Genomic DNA, 18,347 nt, shown 5'->3' on the forward strand with positions numbered 1-18,347 from the left:
CCTTCCTCTCTCTCTCTCTCTCTTTCTCTCTCTCTCTCTCACACACACACATGCACAGAAGGGGGAGAGGGAGAGCTGGAGAGAGCTAATACAGAGTGACAGGTCTTTCATGCAGTAATGGTGATGGTGAAAAGAGAGATCCACTCAACCCACACTACGACACACACACACACATAAAGTCAAACATGCACTAACACACACGCACACAGACAAACAAAAGAAAAAGAGACAGAAGCAAATACACACACAGGATTGCACACACACACACACAAACAAACACACATGGTCACATATACTCAGTGAAAGGCACGTCATTACAGAAAAGTGGCCACACAACAACTACAAGTCACAATTTAATCTCAATTGTTTACACCAGCAGTCAGGCTTCATTCATCAGGAGACATGCTCGCTCACACACACACAACTCTCAGGACTGGAAGTCAGACAGCAGAGTGCTCATGCTTTTTAGTTTTATTGACCTGTGGATGTTTGATGTTTGACTTCCTAATGTAACACCTCTCAGTCTTGCTCTCTATAACACACACTCACACACACACATTTAGTTATTTATGTGTGTGAACTGCATCTTGCTTTTGATTTTTCTTTTAGTTCTGTTAGTGTTAAAAGTTTGATATGACATTATGTTTACTTTCTGTTCTGATCAGAAATCAAAGACTGTTGCTCTGTATGGATTATTAGTTCACCTACATGACTTCGTCCTTTATTGTTCTCTCTCTCTGACCTTGACCAAAACATAGTCAACATACACATCCCTGTTTTGGAAACAGGAATGAGTTTCATTTAAATATTTTACACTTTCTGTTTCACGTTCTAAGGCCATGTTTTAGTTTCAGTCTGCTTATGATAAACAATTTTTAACCTTCACACATATGCAAACACATACGCCGACAAACACAGCCACGCACAAGCACATACACCCATAATACACTCTGATCAATGGTTGCCCTCAGGCTGTGGTGGCTTGCCGTGACTGAGGAGGGAGCCTGGTTAACACCCAGTGGTTCACTGCAGTGCAGTGTGCACTCACTTACAATGGTTCCCTCCATCACAGAGACCAGCCAGGAAATACTCAGTATGTACTGTTTTAATATAAGTGCATGGCGGGATCATACTAGTAGAACAATGACAAAAATATAACACATGACAACCAGCGAGGGCACAAGCAAGGTGAAATGAATCCATGTTAAAAGTTTAATTAATGTATATCAGATGAAAGTGAGTTGACAGATGTCAGCACTTTCAAGAACAGTGATCTTATAACAATTCCTACTGAATTATGTATCTCCAGATTATACAGCATTGGTTCCACTGAAGCATTGAAAAGCATTTGTTTTACCCATTTTGTTTTCTTTACAAAGATGGTCATGTGCAAGAAGACTAGGCTCTCTGCAGAAGCAAGCACAGCTACACCCTTTTATATAATCATGTAGAGGCAAAGAAAAAGGTTGGGGGTAGAGAGGGAAAAACAAAGAGGTACAGAGATATAAAAAAAAAAAAAAAAAAGAACTGCTGCAGTTTAAGAGGCACCGAATGATTATTGAACAGCTCTAAATGTTAAAAAGGAGATTTTATACGTAAAAAAACGAAAGAAAAGAACAGAAATGCTTCTCAGCTGTCCACAGTCGCAAAGGTCATGATGGGGTCGGCAGCAGTCTAAGGGTGAGAGGTGGACTTTTAACCAGAAGATTTAGGTGTCTAATGGCTGAGAAAGTCTAGTAAGGGAAATACTTGGATCTTCTTCAAAAGCTGCAGCTGAGTCACTGTCCGGTGCCCTTGAGCAAGGCACTTAACCCTCCCTACCTGTAACAGCAGAACCAACAGCAGAAGGCTGCAGCTGCACTGGGCTTCACCTCAACATGAATTTGTGCAGCCGCATAAACAAAAAGCAGGGTGATGTTGAGAAAATGCATGCATGATGAACAAAGCCCTGCAAAAAAAATACGACGATATCTCAGTGATCTCACTTTACATCTTCCCCTGTAAGTCTTAATGATCGCCATCCCACACATCATCTGTAGGACATCAGTGTGTTTCCCTCTCTCCAGCATCACAGTGATAATGAAAACCAACCATTACACAATAACATGGTGGTTTAATTCTCATTACAGAGATATATCACATGGACATATCCCTGTGCATGATGTGCCTTTAAAACAAACAAACATAATAGAAATGCTCTAAATTTAAATACCACTGTTTATGATGCGCAGGCCCTTCTTTTCTTGAGAGGAGCTCATGTTCAAGATTATTATTATTCTGCACCTTTTACATACTGTACAGTACTTGAGAGCAGCTTATTCCGAGCATTACTGTTCTCTTCAAGAGCATCTGAAAATGTAAATTAGTCACTACAACACACCACCATATAGCCCTATTTGACTAAAATGCATTTAAAACAAGGTGGCTCAAAACATCTCGCAGTGTCCTACTGTACAGCCTGCTACTTTATGATGTTTTAAGGAAATGCTACAATACAGAAAGGTAATACATGGAAGAACCACTTTATCTTTTCAGAACAAAAGCAACATGCTCACAGCTGCAATAATAAATTCATTTATCTACTGGTCGTTCAACAGTCAATTTTCAAGCAAAAATGTCAAAAACTAAATAAATAAATAAAAATAAAAATAAAAATAAAATTCCTTGTTCCAGCTTCTCAGATGTGAAGATTTGATATTTTTATCACGATAAACTGAATATCTGTAGGTTTTAGGCACACTATAATGTGCAGTAGTTGTAAGAAGATATAAGGACATTTTAGTTGATCATTAATGTATAGTATTTGTCAGCAATTATAACTTCTATGAATGAATATTTTTTTTAACTGCACTGTCATTCATTATCTGTTTGTACACCAGCCTATTCTTATGGGTGGCCACAGGAGGAATTGCAGTTGTTGACAATACACGAATAAACACTTCTGCTTATAACTACATTATAGTGTGTCATAAACTTTATCTATCTATATTTATCTCATGTTTATATCCTGCTTATAAATGCAGAATAGGGGAAGCATTGCTAATAAAATAATAAATTCAGAAAATAATGGGTAGATTGGTCCTTGATGAAAATAGTAGAAGAAGTTGCAGCCATAAACACAAGATGGCTCAGGATCATATTTTCAACAAACGATTATTTTTTCATACCCTCCTCTAAAACATATGATCACCAAATATGTTGGAATAAAACAGTGGCCTCTACTTTGTCCATGTAACTTTAAAACTAGAGGACCTGCATTTCATAAAAAGTGGTATCGTCCTTTATGCAGTAAGTGCAAATGTAATTAATACTTTCATCACGTGAGTTGTACAGATATATAAGGAGCATAGGAGCTTTAAAAAAATATGTCTAACCACTCCATAAAGCATATCTCTAGATCCATGTACAGCTCAAAATGTCTCCTGACATTCACTGCAACTCCACTTCTGGATAGACACCGGCTTCGGTCCAACCCCCTCTGTGCTGCACCATCTACTGACACACAGTGCAGGTCAGCGAGGAAGAGAAGGGTGCGTGAAAAAGCTGTTAACAACTGTAGACTCAAGGCTGGTACAGGGTTAGTGCAGAACAGTGGCCAGTAGAGGGCATCAGACCCCGCATCAGCGTCGGGTGGTTCCCCTTCAAACCAGCATGCACTGCATCCAGAGGGTGTGTTGTTGGTGGTTGTGTGCCTGTTGCAGAGTCTTCATCCAATGCAGAATGAGTCAGATATTGTCTCGACGTGACTTGTGCCAAAGCTTCATTCATAATTTACAACAGCTATATAGACGTCCCCCTGTGCAATTTTATATACAAGAAGTTAGAAATTTTTATCTTCAAACAAATATGTAAAACATAAGGTTGATTTCTCCTCATGATATTTCAGAACATCATCCACTCCTGTCTGTATTTTGTCTTACAAACATTCACATTCTGTGTTCATCTCAGAATTACTTACTATTGCTAACTGATGATTTTTAATTCATAATATTATAATACTACTTTGACGTTGTGAGTTATGAAACTAGATTGATGATGTAAGAAATTCAGAGAAGACAAGAGTATATTTAACCACATTTACCTTTTAGTAAAAAGGTACAGAGTCCATTTACTCTTATGAATTATGTATGTATAAAACTATGTGCACCCTCAGTCTTTGTGATCAGTGTTTTGCATTGTACATTTCCAAGTGCATACAAATTTCCCGCAGCACTGCAGTATCTTCATATTGTACCGCAGCCCCTCGCTCTCTCCTTGCCTCACTCTCCCTCCCCTGTATCTCCACTGTCACTCAACCTAACCTCTAAAGTCTTTTTAGGAAACCCTCTTTCCTTCCAGACAAACTGGATTCCTGGATCTCTTCCCCCACGTTCGTCTTTTTCTGCCTCTCTCTGTCCATCACCGTTTCTGTAAAACGGTGGTGTAAAATCTAACACCATGGTGTAAAATCTTCCCCCTTAAATTTCTGAAACCTCTTTTGTCCTCGCTTCATATTGTTCCAAAGCTACATTTTTTGCACCTCACCTCATCTGTGATCCAAGCTCAGCATTTACTCTCATCCACATCTAAATGTACAGTATATATGACCATGAAGAGTCAGCGTCTCTCCTTCCCTCCCTGATGCTCCCTCTTCCTAACAGGGGGAGGCGCTCATTTGCATGTGTGTGTGATAGTGAGGGGGAGGTATGGGCGATGGAGGCATGGCCATGGGGAGAGCCTGGCCTTGGGGATGTGAGGAGTGTGACCTGGGCAGGGTGTGTGTGGAGGGGTAGCTGGCAGACTGAGGGGGCATTTGGTAGCTCCCCGCGGAAGAGGAACCAGAGGGCGGGCTTCCCTGGCCGCCCACTTGGAGGCTGCTCTTGGTCGGCGCTGGTGGTGCCTGGTTGAGCTGGATGGAGATGTCACTGGAGGCCTCGGAGGTGCTGCGGCCTCGCTTCGGTGGGGGCCAAGAGGACTCTGGATGGAGGAACTGGCCACTGTAGTCACTGCTGTCGGACAGGCGGGGGCGGTAGAGAGCCGGGTGGGGCCGGTACATCTCCTCCTCAGCGTAACGCTTCATAAACAGATAGACCGACATCACCCCGGCGCCCTGAGACGGTGAATGAGAAAAAAAAAGCAGTGGGAGATGAGGGGAGATTAGACGTGACAGGGAGAGAGGAATTTTGTTACATAAATAAACTGAGTTCAGAGACAAATTAAACTTCAAAGTTACTGTTATAAGTGATGGCTGGGGAAATTAGATTAAAAGTGAAGGATAAATGCGACATGAAAAGGGATGTAAGGTGTAAGGACTGTACTTAGGCACTTTTGTCTGCAAAGGATTCAAGATGGAATGAGCTGTTTCAAGCTATAATAGATTTAAAGGTTATAAGGGGGGCAATTGAAGGAGAGAAAAGTGTGGAGAAAAGATGGGAATGGGGGGGCAGCGGAGGGGAGGGAGGTTAGTGCACGCTGAACTGTCCACTGCACCACATTAAGTGCTGCTGATGAAAGAAGCAGAGGGAGAAGGGGGGAGGTGGGGAAGGGAGGGGAGGTGGGAAGATGAGCAGAGGAGTCACATGAAGCTGCATCACACATGGCTGCACACATGAGGACGCACACAGACACACACGAACTCCTGCAGTTGAGCGTCACAACCACTGATACTTTATCTCCAGAATACTAATCATCTTACCTGCCTGCACGCTCAGCAGACAGCACTACAGGAAATAGCTATATATTCTTTGTGTGTAGCATATGTGTGAGAACAGCCACACACAAACACACACTCTTTTTCTTTCCCATATTTTTTCTCTCTAACACACACACACACACACACACACACACAGAGAGAGAGAGAGAGAGAGCCCCGCACCGACCTCTTTTAGTAAGAAGGAAGAGGCAGCGAAGGCGAAGGACCATCCGTAGTAGTAGTTGAAGAACTGCTCAGGCTCCCTGGGCCGGTTCATCACCTCGTCATTAATACTGGAGATGTAGAGCACCAGGCCCACCACCAGACTGAGGCCTGCACACAGCACATTAACAATGACAGAGAGTCTGAGGGAGAGAAAGAGAGCCAGATACAAGAGAGAGTGAGGAGGTCATTATATAGCGATCCAGACTGGCTGCACCAGTGTGGCGAGGGTTTGAGAGACAGATACAGAAAGAAAGAGATGGGATGTGGAGTGATCACGCCAAGCAATTAGCCTCCAAAATGTTAGCATCAATAAAGACATGTCCAGAGAGACAGTGTGTGCATGGGTGTATGTGTGTATCAGAATAGAGATGAATTACTTCTGGAAGTGAAAAACCTTTACTTAACTTTTGCCCCGTACTGTAGCAGTGAAACAATGTACAGCTTATTAATGGAAAAAAATGTTTCCCAGGGGTTAAAAGGGATGATGAGTTGTTATAGAAGAGAGCAGTTATTTTGTAAAAGACTGGGACACGTTCTACAATATCCCAGAGAAGAATAACTGAGGCAGTTTAATTTAAAAATGCTTTAGAGGATGTTGCATGGCAGGATATTGCAAGAAAAACCTGTCAGTGAATGTTTTGTAGATACATCCTGATTGGACCTTTTGTGACTCTCAATTGGATACTGATCGTCCAAAAAAGTTAATGGCGATATATAAATCAGCGGTATATGAATGTAATGTGGGTGTCTATAACCTTAAGTAAACAGTTTTCTTTCATTTTTTAGCCTAAGAACTAAACGCCTTTAATTTAATTAATTTAATTGTCTCATTTTAATGTCATGTTTTCATTTCTGACTGAGCATATATATACATTTACATTTAGGTTCTTCCTAAAAATCACGATTAAGATTTGTTTAAAAAAGAGATTGAAGAGGATTAAAAGGGCTTGACACAGTTTTTAAGACCATTTAGAAAGAAAGTACTTGCAGCATGCACTATAAACTTCAGTGTGTTAACAGACTCAGTATAATCACTGAATGGAAAATGAGAATTGGCTTTTTACCCAGAAGCAACACATACAACATTAAACCACCCTCGTCTTCCAGGAACACTCACATGCTCTATACACTGCCTCAGAAATGTTAAATTCATGAGATGCAACATATGGCCAACATCGAAGAATCAATATTCAAACAAAGCTGTGAGCTGTTTGCAGCAAATATGAGTATTTTTAGCTTTCGCTGCAATATTTAAATGTACCACAGGGCTGTCAAGTGGTTATGTCCTTTACATGAATGGTTGGTTTAAGAGGTTGTGTTGTCGATTTAAAATTGAAAAGCACAGGAAATGCAGAAACCATGCTGCTGTCAATCCTGTGGTGGAAGTACATCTTTATCTAAATAAGTAACACCAGAAAACTGAGGGAAACACACTGAGAGCAAATGAAAGAAGAGAAAGTGTGAGACAAAAAGGAGAAAAATTCGAAATAAATGACGTGTCTGCAAGTTCATATGCAAGAAGTCTGTGGTTTGTTTGCAGGAGGAAGAGAAAAACAAAAAGTCAGAGGAAGACATTAGTCTCTAATCAAGCTTGAACAGCTGTGGCTCCATGCTGTGTTTTTCTGCTGCTCGTCTGAATTCTGTAATATTAACCAGAGCACAATTGACTCAAACTACAATATTTATTAGACCACCGTGTCAATGATGCCAGCAGAATAGGTTCATATCACTCAATAGTCCACAGACACCACCACAGTGGTCCACAGTGACTCAGAGTACTGAAAGAATATACTCTGAATGAAGGGAGTGAGTGGGAAGTGAGAGGATGGAGAGTGGGGGAGAGTGGGGGAGAAACGGAAAAAGCAAAGAAAACTGAGAGGCTGCATGAACAAGCGACAGGGGAGGCAGAGGGAGGAGGGGAGTGGGTGAGTTGAGAAGGCAGTGTTTAGAGACAGGGGCTTAGTGCAGCAGAATATCCAACCGCTGAAAAGCAATTTGATACACTTGCCCCTTATTATCACCCTATTATCAAAATACCTCATAAAGTAAAACACTGCGACACTCACAGCACAGGCTATAAACATTACATAACACTCCCGTTACATAACGCCTATTATTCTGCTACACCCTTTATCAGCAAGTCCCCACCATGGCGAGTCAGAGCTGACTGCGTCTGATGCTCCTCTGAGCTCTGCAGTGCTGCCTCCTTCTCAAACATGTCATGCGAAACCGCCTTCAGAGAACATGAGCTCCAGTTTGGCTCCTGACAGTCTTTACTCCACATGCTGAGAGCAAGAAATGGGAGCGTTACAGCCACCTGCTGTTCAAGAAGGTTAACTACACTAATGCAGAAAATCCAGCTGAAAAAAATCCTGCTCATGATACTAAAGGAATATTTTACCACATTATATTTTATGGAAATCTGAGGAAAGCCTGGCCCTGATCATGAGGTCAGTTTTATTCCAGTGTCACACAAAGTCAAAAGAGTGGAAAACTCTCACCCCGCAGGAGTCATGAAAACTGATCTGATCACCTTTCCTGATGACATTCCACACACCTGCATCATACACTAAAAATAGAGCTGTGATGGAGTGTCTCCACGTGTGACACAGGACACACCAGGCAGTGGTGATCAATCACACGGTAAGGGAATGGTGACAGTGGGGCATGAGTAATAGGTCTCACCTGAGAGGATGAAGAAGATGCCGGACACAAAGGCCAGGATGGTGCGCTGAGGCCGGATGTGTCCGATGTTACTGATGACGAAGGCCGTGAAGACGAAGAGCAGGGACACCATCGGGAAGGGCGTGGCTGTACGCACCATCTCTGTGGGACGGAGAGGGTCACAGTGTTAAACAAAGCTGATGGGATGTGTCCTTTAACTGCTGGGAAGGTGAATGATAATGTCTCAGGACATTAATACCTTTAAAATCTATATATAGAGTATGCACAGTTATGCAGTGATGCAGCTCTGAAATGGGGGGATGGGAAACTGTATATTTAGTCAGTTTTTCTCAGTGTACAACCAAATCTCAACAGGATTAGTTTAGAGCTGGGAGCCTAAGTGCTTTGTAACTACTGGAAACAGAGTTATGATGTGAAATGTTACTGAGAGAGCACAAAGAGAAACATTAAAGAATAGTTTTGGCTGCTACAGAGAAACATTAATAAATTTCAGCTTTTCCTTTAATATTTTAGCATTTCTGTATTATTTTGTCTTTAAATATCTAGCACAGTATAGTCAGTGGTGCCTGAATACATATAAAAAGGGAAATTTAACCCACAGCCTTGCAACCCTGTAGATTATTTACTGTTTGAAAAAGCTGTGATAAAATGACTTTTCATCACAAACTTATGATAAATCTCTTTGATATATCTTTAAAATATACAGAAATTCCAGGTAGCAAACAAAATAGTTTCATAGCACTTTGAAATGAAATCTTTTCTTTCTTAAACCTTCTTTCAAAAAACAAACAAACAAACTATGATGTAATTTATTTTTATTTGCCATTTTAATTAACTTTTGTGTACCCAGGCAAATAACGTCAAAATGAAAGGTTGGCTTTTCTAACTCATTTTGTTAATGTAGTTCATCTGATAACTTTTGGAGAAACAGTAACATTGGTGCTGAAACTAGTAATTATTTTCTCAATTTATTATTATCACAATTAATTAATTTATTTAATTAAAAAGTCTTCAGACTGTAGAACATCAGAAAAAATCCCAAGATCCAAGATGATGTCTCTAAATCTTGTCTTGTCCAAAACCAAAATATAGTGAGTTTATGATAATATTAAACAGAGAAAAGCAGCAAATCTTCCCACTGCAGAAACTGCAACCAGAGAATTTTGGCATAATTCTTAAAAAATTACATGAAACAACTGATCAGTTATCAAAAGAGTTACAGATTTGTTTTTGGTTAATTGATTAATCCACTCATTTGCAGCTTACCTCTAAAAGGATGTTCAGATTTTAGTACCCACAATCAATCAGCAGGGGGACTCAGCAGTTACTCACAGCTACAGCAGATGATGTGTAACATCACTGGGCTGTTATGTGTTTTACTCACTGAGGATGTTTGCAGTGTTTTCAGTGGTAATCTCTATATCGGGTTCGGTGAAGTACTCTGATGCAACACATCTCCCGTTTTCTGATCCTGCGAGGAAACACACAGAAAAAAAGGAGGAATATTTGAGTTTGCTTTTAGGATCAAAGTCAGTGATGCATAAAGAAACAAAACAAAACCAAAAAAAAAAAAAAAAAAAAAAAGCATGTGGGTCTCTGCAGTTCTGCTCACAGGTAACAATCATGTTCAGTGACAGCTATGCTTCCAGAGGCCAGAAGCTCTCTCGCTCTCTTTTCTCCCCTTCCTGCTCTCTCACTCTGTTATTTTATTCTACCTTTTTGTCCTTGTTCCTGTAACAGTGTGTACATATGCACACACACATAGCAGTGTTGTTTGGATGTGTGTTTTGTGTCTCAGACAGTGCACATGTATCTGTATTCTGCAGTCATCCTCTCAGACGTGTTGCTGTATCTTCCTACCAGCCACGAAGCAAACTCTCCAGAGGCCTGAGTGCAGCGCCATCTTCACCTCCATGCTCTGGTTCTGTTGCAGGATGATGCCCTCCACCATGATCAGCCAGTAGTCCGTGGATACGGCCACCCCGACCAGCAGCAGCCCGCAGGCTCCGAACACTGTGGACAGGATAGTCAACGCACGGCTGCTGCACGAACTCATCTGGAGGGCAGAGCGAGGGAGCGTGAGGGTGTTAGAGGAGAAGAGGAAATGCACGTCAAAAGGCGGCAGAGGCAAAAATGTAGGTAAATTTGGACAGGGTCGTGCAGGGGTGGGGGTGGGGGGCATTAAGAGCAAGGAGACACTGAGAGAGACATGTGATGTGCACACATGCAAACAGCTACTGGCTATTTTTCCTGTCTTGTTACTGCTAAAGATGAGTTAGTGACACATCCACTGGCAACCAATCCTATTAAAGGTCAGAGAGGAGCCAATGCAACAAATGATGACTTCACGGTAAGACTTAAAAAACTGAAAGATAGATAGTAAAACACACACACACACACACACACACACACACACACACTGATCAGGAAGGAGAGGAGAGGTCCTGTGTGACTCACTCATGGTCTTTCTGTGACTTAGTTCTGGTTGACTGGGGAAGACTTCACTGCAGATCCTCTGAGCATGCTGTCTGTATGAATTTGTGACTTCCTGTGCACGTGTTTGTGTGTGCATGTGTGTGTGTGTGTGTGTGTGTGTGTGTGTTAGCCACAAGCTTCTGCTGAATTTGGACTGCTGTATCATCAGCTTGACAAGTAATGGAGAATAAATGCGTATGGGAAGCACAGAGCAGGATCGGTGTTTAGTGTAATCACCAACATTTTGTTGAGTTATACTGCACATTATGTGTCCAGTGTGAGGATCATTACTGTAATGCAACTGACCTGCCATCTCACCTCATTCTAATAAGTTAGTCTCACTTTTACTTTGAATATTTTCAGACCTTTGTGTCTGCTTCCCCATATATTGTATATAACCCACTGTTGTACTCTATGTTTCATATAATTACCAGCTTTTCCCAGGTTTACGGACCTGGTGGCTGCACTTGAATTAGGATCTGCTTGCTAGAACTGTAGGACAACCTTTAATTCCTTCGGCAGAATCTCTGCCCACACTCACTTGACAGCATCTCTCACCGGCTGCAGATCTTTTTTGTCGTTGCATGCACACTGTGACTTTCACATTGTATCTCAAAGGCTGTGTAGGACATTAAAGTTCATTATGGTCACATGAAATTAAATGTGACGCAGAAATAGACTGGAAAAAAACTAGTTATGGCCAGGAAGTAATGCACCTGCCTAGCAACAAAGCGTGGATACACACATTCAATACTCAGCCACTCAAAAGTACAGTAGTGGGACAAGGAAACCAGCATCATTCACATACTGTGCTGTCAACAGCCTGAAGTGTAGATAAGAGTAAGTCTGATCCTCGCTGTCACAAAATAACTGCAGCAGGAAATGTTTTTTCACTCCTAAGTTGTCCAGTTTGGATGATCATGTAACAGCTCGAACTTCATCCTCCTGCTCTCACAGTCGCTGACGGGAGTGAAATCAGGCATGTTCCTCTGCTGATGTAACACATCTGCTTCAAGGTTTCAAGGCTTTCTCTCTGCATATCACCGTTGTGCTGAGCTGTTGTTTGGATACTTGTGACGGGTCTGTTTGACTGTCATTAATAAAATCTTCACACTGCTGCAGCCTGAGCAGATTCCTCTTCTGTCTTGCGTCCTTCTCTGTAAACGCTGACCTGTGTTTAATGCCCAAAACTCCCAGGTCAAATATTAAAAACCACATAAGTCACTGACACGTCACCTGATAGACACTAAACTTCTGTTCTTTGTCATCTTTACATAGACACTAAACTTACAGTAAAATATATCATCCACAGGGAGACTAATTAATTTAACACTGACCATTTATCAGGCACTTATGAAGGCTCTGACAACAGAAAATGAAAATTAATGACTAAAACATGAGAACCACTTTATTCTCCTGCTCTTTCTTTGCATGACAAACCTTTGAGTCTTTGAAGAGCTGAGTTATAATAGAAACAGTAATTCTAGCTGGGAATAAACTCTTAAAGATTAAGCTTGGCCTCATCTTATCTGGACAGTCACTGCGCAAGATGTGACCACTATAGAAGTAACTTGAGTTTCTGTGCAGCTCAGGGATGAATAGAGCTTCTTTTGTGAGCGAGCAAGGCACAAGAATGATGTGTAAGAACAGAGCCGGCTGGTGGTAAAAGGGTACACGTCTGAAAAATCCTCAGAGAAATGACAAGTTTGGGCCTGTTCGGGCTGAAAGAAGAAGATGACGTACAGAGTGAGTTACTAAGGGGACAAGCAGAGGTGAGGAAAAGTATAATAGCTGCAAAAAACACACCTGGACAAACCTGTGTAACTGATGTAAGTAAATGCTGTAATCACATAAATGTATCATTTTCTCTTGTGTAGGCAAAACACGTGTCTCATTAGTTATGGAAGGAAAAGAAGGGAAAGTACATCTGATCACGATGACACTGGTGACTACTATTACAGACTTATGTAAGAGCCACTCAAGAGTCACGCAAACGTCAAACAAGTATGGTATATGAACTGCTGTTCATGCATTTATATGTGGCACACAAGTTCCATTCACTTCCTTTTTTTATTTTTTTTTTTAATCTTTAATCAGTGGACTTGAATCTTTCAGCAGACACCCGAAAGTGGGGAGTGCTGCTGCTGACATGGGACTGGTGGACAAGAGGGGAAGACAGGGAGGTGAGGCCAGAGGTTGGGCAAAGAGTCACAGTGAAGAGTTTGAGTACAAAGTGGAGTCTCTGTGAAATCAAAAACAACTCACTGAAATGACACATAACTGAAGGAAAATACAGGGGGTGGATATAAAGATGATCAGGGAGCAAAGAGGAGTGGGACTCAGGGATGAACAATCACACCTCCCAGCAGTCGGAGGATGTGCCAAAGTGGCCGGGAAAATGAGTGTGAATCAATCAGAGTTTGCAACACTGCAGAAATGAGTGGATGTGCCTGAGTGGCTCTTCCAGACTTGTTCAGCACCACGGACAGCTCCCTCATCTCTCTCACAGACTGCCCGTCAAACAGAAAACACACGATCTGGCAGATGAAATACATCCTGCTGGTTTATACCAAATTTGGACAAAACTGAGGGGGACAAATTCACCTCCCGCATAAAAATCCTCTAAAGAACTGTGGCCCTCTTGGAGAAACAGCCTTTATGAAGTTGGGATTGAGATTGAGTGAAAAAATTCAGTTTCCCTTTAAGATTTGTGATAACAATCCCATTTTAGCGCTCCGAGATAGGCCCCTCAGCTCCCTCACCCAGAAAGTAATGAGCCAATTGAATTGGTTAGATAGGAGCCACAAGGGGGACAAAAGGTTTAATTCTCTCTAATCTGTCACAATCTACAGACTGACATCACCTCTGAGCCTCTCAGGAAAGAGAGACACCAAGAGGAAGGGTGGGTGACGGAGGAGAGGGGAGAATATGGAGATGTGCTGCTGCAAACATCCAAGCAAAAGAAGCAGGAGAAAGAGGAGAGGAGAGAACTGAAAGGAGAATGGAAACTATGTTTTCTGAGAGTGTTAAAGGCGGGAACAGAAAGACCTTGGCCCAAAAAATGGAAGGAGTACCCAACGTGGACGCGCGCGCGCACGCACGGGGACGCGCGCCTACACCTGTGCTAAACTAACCAACCTTGACTGTACAGCGTCTCTAAAAACCTGCCCTGAGAGAGGAGGGGGACGATGAAATCACTCTCAGCAGAAAATAAATGACTTCATAACGACTAAACGGAAAAATATATATATATCGTGACTCAGTGGGTGGGTTTTGATCATGATTTCTCAAAGCGTTTCAGCTTCGCAGCCACACTCAGAAAATAAAACTCGCACCATTTTCAGAGAGCAGAGCGGACAGTTAAACATCAGTCTATTTGCTGGTAACTGGATATATGTGAGACAGCATCAGTATCCAAGCGGAGGACTGAATGAAGCAGTGATGTGCGCATAGGATTGTTTAGAAACCCCCCCTCCTACTGTCACACACACTCACGCGGAGTTTGGAGATGATAAACAGAGCAGGGAACATGTGAGCGACTCAGACAGAAAACTGGAATAAGATTTTTTTTTTAAATAAAATGAAAATAAAAAAGAGCTGCTCAACAATTTGGCTCCCAGGTAACATTGAACTCCCCCGCCCCCCACGGTGCGCTCTTAGATGAAGATGAGCGTCTGTCTTTACGCTAACACGACATGAGGACGCGTTGTGAATGCTGCTCTTTTCACAGCCTCTTCCATCACACACACATACACATACATTTAAAATGACTAAGAGAGACTGAAAAGGCGTCGTCATCACTACTGCTGCCAAAAAAAGAAAAGAAAAAATACAAGTGTTATTCAAAAGGAGAAAAAAAGAAAAATACTCACCCTGCCACGAGTCGTGCGCACACGTCAGTAGCCAAGAAACCTCACACCAGGGAGGCTTGGTGGTGGATTTCTGGGCTTTCTCTCCCTCTCTCTCTTCCCCCCTTCACTCTCTCTCTCTCTCTCTCTCTCTCTCTTCTGTGTGTTTACCCTTAAGTCCCCTTACCCATCCTCTAAATCCCTCACTCTCTCTTTCACTCAATCTGTCCCAGGCACTGCGGTGGATCGGTTCAGCAAGCTACTTTGGCTACAAATGAGACATACTGTAGAGAGAGAGCAGGAGGGAGAAGTGTTGGGAGAGAGGGAGGGAGAGGGAGAGGGAGGGAGAGAGGGAGGGAGAGAGAGAGAGAGAGAGAGAGAGAGAGAGAGAGAGAGAGGTCAAACTACTACATCTCACTCCGTCATCCACATGCTCCACATCCTTCTTAAATGACTTGTTTTCTATATTTCTTTGCTTTTCCTTCATAATGGTATAAACTGCGTAGCAATCTACTTGTATAATGTTGAATAATTTAGTGTGTGTAGCACAGTGTATGTACAGTAGTTGCAAATACATTTGTATCTATATCTATTGGTATTTTATTTGTTTTATTATTACATCATGTTGATTTCTCCTGTGCTTAGTCTCAAACTCTTTTACCTTCTTAAATCTGCGCTGACTTATTATCAACTTGTCAGTCATCATTAAAACAATTAGAACTGCACTAACCTTCACGAAAGGTGCTGTACAGATGTCAGATGTCTAATTTCTTACATTGTTAAATGACTTCACTTATGTAGTAACTTACTTACATGCATACAATGTGCTTGGCAGCACTGTACTTAATCATGATCATTTCTATGAAGAAAAATTCAACTGGAAAAAGTCCAGTGTGGAGAGATGGGGCAGTGAGTTTGATTTGGAGTGGGCAGGGGATGCAGGTTGCAAAGTTCAGATTTAAAGAACTGAGTAGAAAAAAGTGGGAGTAGAAAACACAGTAGATCAAATGTCCTCTAGTAGCTGTAGTTCATTCAAGACTGGTCAAATAGTTTCATTTAACCTCACATTTAATACAGATGAGTAGTAGTGAAATAGCACAGCTAGTAACCTCTCTCTCTCTCTTCATCCTTCTCCTCCTCTTCTTCCTCTTACTTATCTTTGTCTCCTGTGGTTCATGTCCCTTGCTCTATTTTTAGCTGGCTGGTGGAGGAATCCTATATTTTTAGTAACGATATCAATAGTCTACAGCACACTCTGACCTCAGGGCATGAGTGAGAGACAGAGAGAGGGAGGCAAGGAGAGAGGAGAGGGGAGGGTAGGGGAGGGGGGGTGAGACTGAGAGGTTGAGGCGAGTTAGAAACGGAGGAGGGATGGGAGATATAGGAAGAGGAGGAGGCAGTGGAGAAGAAAAAGGAGGAGGGATGATATCATGTCACAGTGACAGTGAGTGATGGACTGAGCACGCAACTCTGATCAGTGAGCGCTGGAGGTTCAGTTGCAGAAAAGGCAGATACTGTCAAGGTTGGAGTAAAGGTTGTTGTGAGGAGTTTTGAATCAGGCAGTCAACGTCAGGTGTACATCATGTAAAACAACAAACCCAGAAGGATTTATCTTCTCAGAAAAATGTTGATTAATGTTTTATTTTCTTTAAGAAAATGCCATATTTAAGTGGGTTGTCGTAGGTTATAAACACAATAGAGACTACTAAAGAGCCTAATCTGCCACTATAAAAGACATCTACATTAACTTTCTCATCACGTGAATCAATATGAATCTCAAACACAAAAGTCACATCTTTGACATGATTAGTAACATTTTTCTGAATTATAGCTTCAGCATCAGGAAATGTTTTGAAAATCCACGTTTATATTGGTTTCAATTTCTCAGATTATGTAGTGGGGCAGACTAGGCTTAGCTGGCTTGACCCTCCCCTGCATCCCCCTCACACTTTCACTGCTCAGTACACTGTTAGTGGAGATAATAAGCTGTAAGTGTAAAACAGATCATAATATTGATGTAGAGGCCGGAACAAGATACGACACGACACAACAGGAGGAGATACTCGTATCAACAGACAACAGCGGGGGGTATTTCAAAAACATTACAGCCACAACAATAAATTCTGACACTATAATTTATAGATAATGATATAAAACAAGACAGTAAAACATTTACAGTGCAGCACTGACAGAAAAGACAAACAGAGAGGAAGAGAGATGAAGGGCAGATCAAGAGGAGGAGAGAGAGGGTAGAGAGGGAGGTGGGAAGTTGATGAGATTTTAATGTGAAGGTCAACTTGTTATAACTCAGATCTCTAAGGGGATATTAGTCCCATCACGATGCTGGAGGGGTTGGAGAGGGGTGGGGGGGTGGGCGGGGCAGATGGGATGGAGGGAGGAGGAGAAGCTGCTTTGGAGGAGGAGGGAGAGAGTGAAAGTGAGATGCCTGAGAGGTGGTTTTGCTGGTTCGACAACTACACTACCACAGTAAATACAGGGGTCAGCATCTTCTGCGTGTGTGTGTGTGTGTGGAAGGGTGTGCACATGCTTGAGGTTGCACTTTTGAGCGTGAGTATGTGTGAAAAGTGAGGGAGCGAGCGTGACAGGGAGGCGTGCGGGGAAGGCTGAGACATGTTTGTTTTCTCAGCTGCTTCACACAAACGTCACAGAATGAAACACTTCGCCGTTCTCGTCTCGTGATTTTTTTTTCAGTGACTTTATTTCAATGTTCCTTTTGTTTTCCAGCACGTGAAAACAGAAATTAACTCAACTAACAGATACATAAATTATCTATTGTACCATCTATTATTGATTGTATTATCTATTGTGTATATTGTATTGAAGTACTGTGTGTTGTGACATTTGACCTTCAGTCAAACTGAGCTGAGGCAAAGAGATTGACTGCTCTGACCTTTCACAGTTGACCACAATTATAGGGGCACAAACGTCATTTTGCTTTTCCGGATGAGAAGTGATCATAGTTACCATTATGCTTACAAAGAAAGTAGACAAAATAAACAAATAAACAAATAAATAAAGATGCATTAAGGAAAAACAAACAGATTTCTGTGTGAAATGACCAGCTGCTTTGTGAGATAAGAGCCCTGAAATGGGATTATTACACTGTATGTTTGCAGCCACCTGCTCTGCTCAGATAGTGTTTAATGACAGTGCTGCTATTATTTTTCCATGTATTGAACAGTCCCAGTGAGCCTCACTTTTAATTACGCCCTAATCAATGCTGTGAGTACGTCATTACACAGCAGAAAGCTTTATGGTAAACACCACTAAAATAATAAAGAATCTGTACCTGTACAAACTACCGAGCCTCTTGTTTTAGCTGCAGAAAACATTATTAAAAGGCATATCTTAGCAGCATATTAGTGCAGATGTAGGATGTCAAAGGGAGTGTGTATACAGTAATTTGTGAGGCCTTATTCCAC

General features: G+C 41.8%; 1 protein-coding gene across 1 annotated transcript; it reads right to left on the minus strand.

Moving 5' to 3' along the window:
- Window positions 1–1,189: 1,189 nt before the first annotated feature.
- On the minus strand, window positions 1,190–15,216 carry cacng7b (calcium channel, voltage-dependent, gamma subunit 7b). The gene is made up of 6 exons (XM_018682639.2): window positions 14,929–15,216; window positions 10,442–10,637; window positions 9,966–10,052; window positions 8,582–8,722; window positions 5,859–6,004; window positions 1,190–5,089 (listed from the first exon to the last, which is right to left on the minus strand). The coding sequence occupies exons 2-6, from the start codon at window positions 10,635–10,637 to the stop codon at window positions 4,634–4,636; spliced, it is 1,026 nt and encodes a 341-aa protein (XP_018538155.1). The 5' UTR covers window positions 14,929–15,216; the 3' UTR covers window positions 1,190–4,633.
- Between the last annotated feature and the right edge of the window lie 3,131 nt (window positions 15,217–18,347).

This window comes from Lates calcarifer, linkage group LG15, assembly GCF_001640805.2.
Source record: "Lates calcarifer isolate ASB-BC8 linkage group LG15, TLL_Latcal_v3, whole genome shotgun sequence".
Taxonomy (NCBI): domain Eukaryota; kingdom Metazoa; phylum Chordata; class Actinopteri; family Centropomidae; genus Lates; species Lates calcarifer.

Excerpts from the sequence above, each read along its gene's own strand:
- cacng7b (XM_018682639.2), bottom strand. The coding sequence starts at position 10,637 with ATGAGTTCGTGCAGCAGCCGTGCGTTGACTATCCTGTCCACAGTGTTC. Across the intron at positions 10,053-10,441 it reads GAGAGTTTGCTTCGTGGCTG|GATCAGAAAACGGGAGATGT; the intron begins GTAGGAAGATAC and ends GTTTCCTCGCAG. Across the intron at positions 6,005-8,581 it reads CATCTTCTTCATCCTCTCAG|GCCTCAGTCTGGTGGTGGGC; the intron begins GTGAGACCTATT and ends TGCTGTGTGCAG.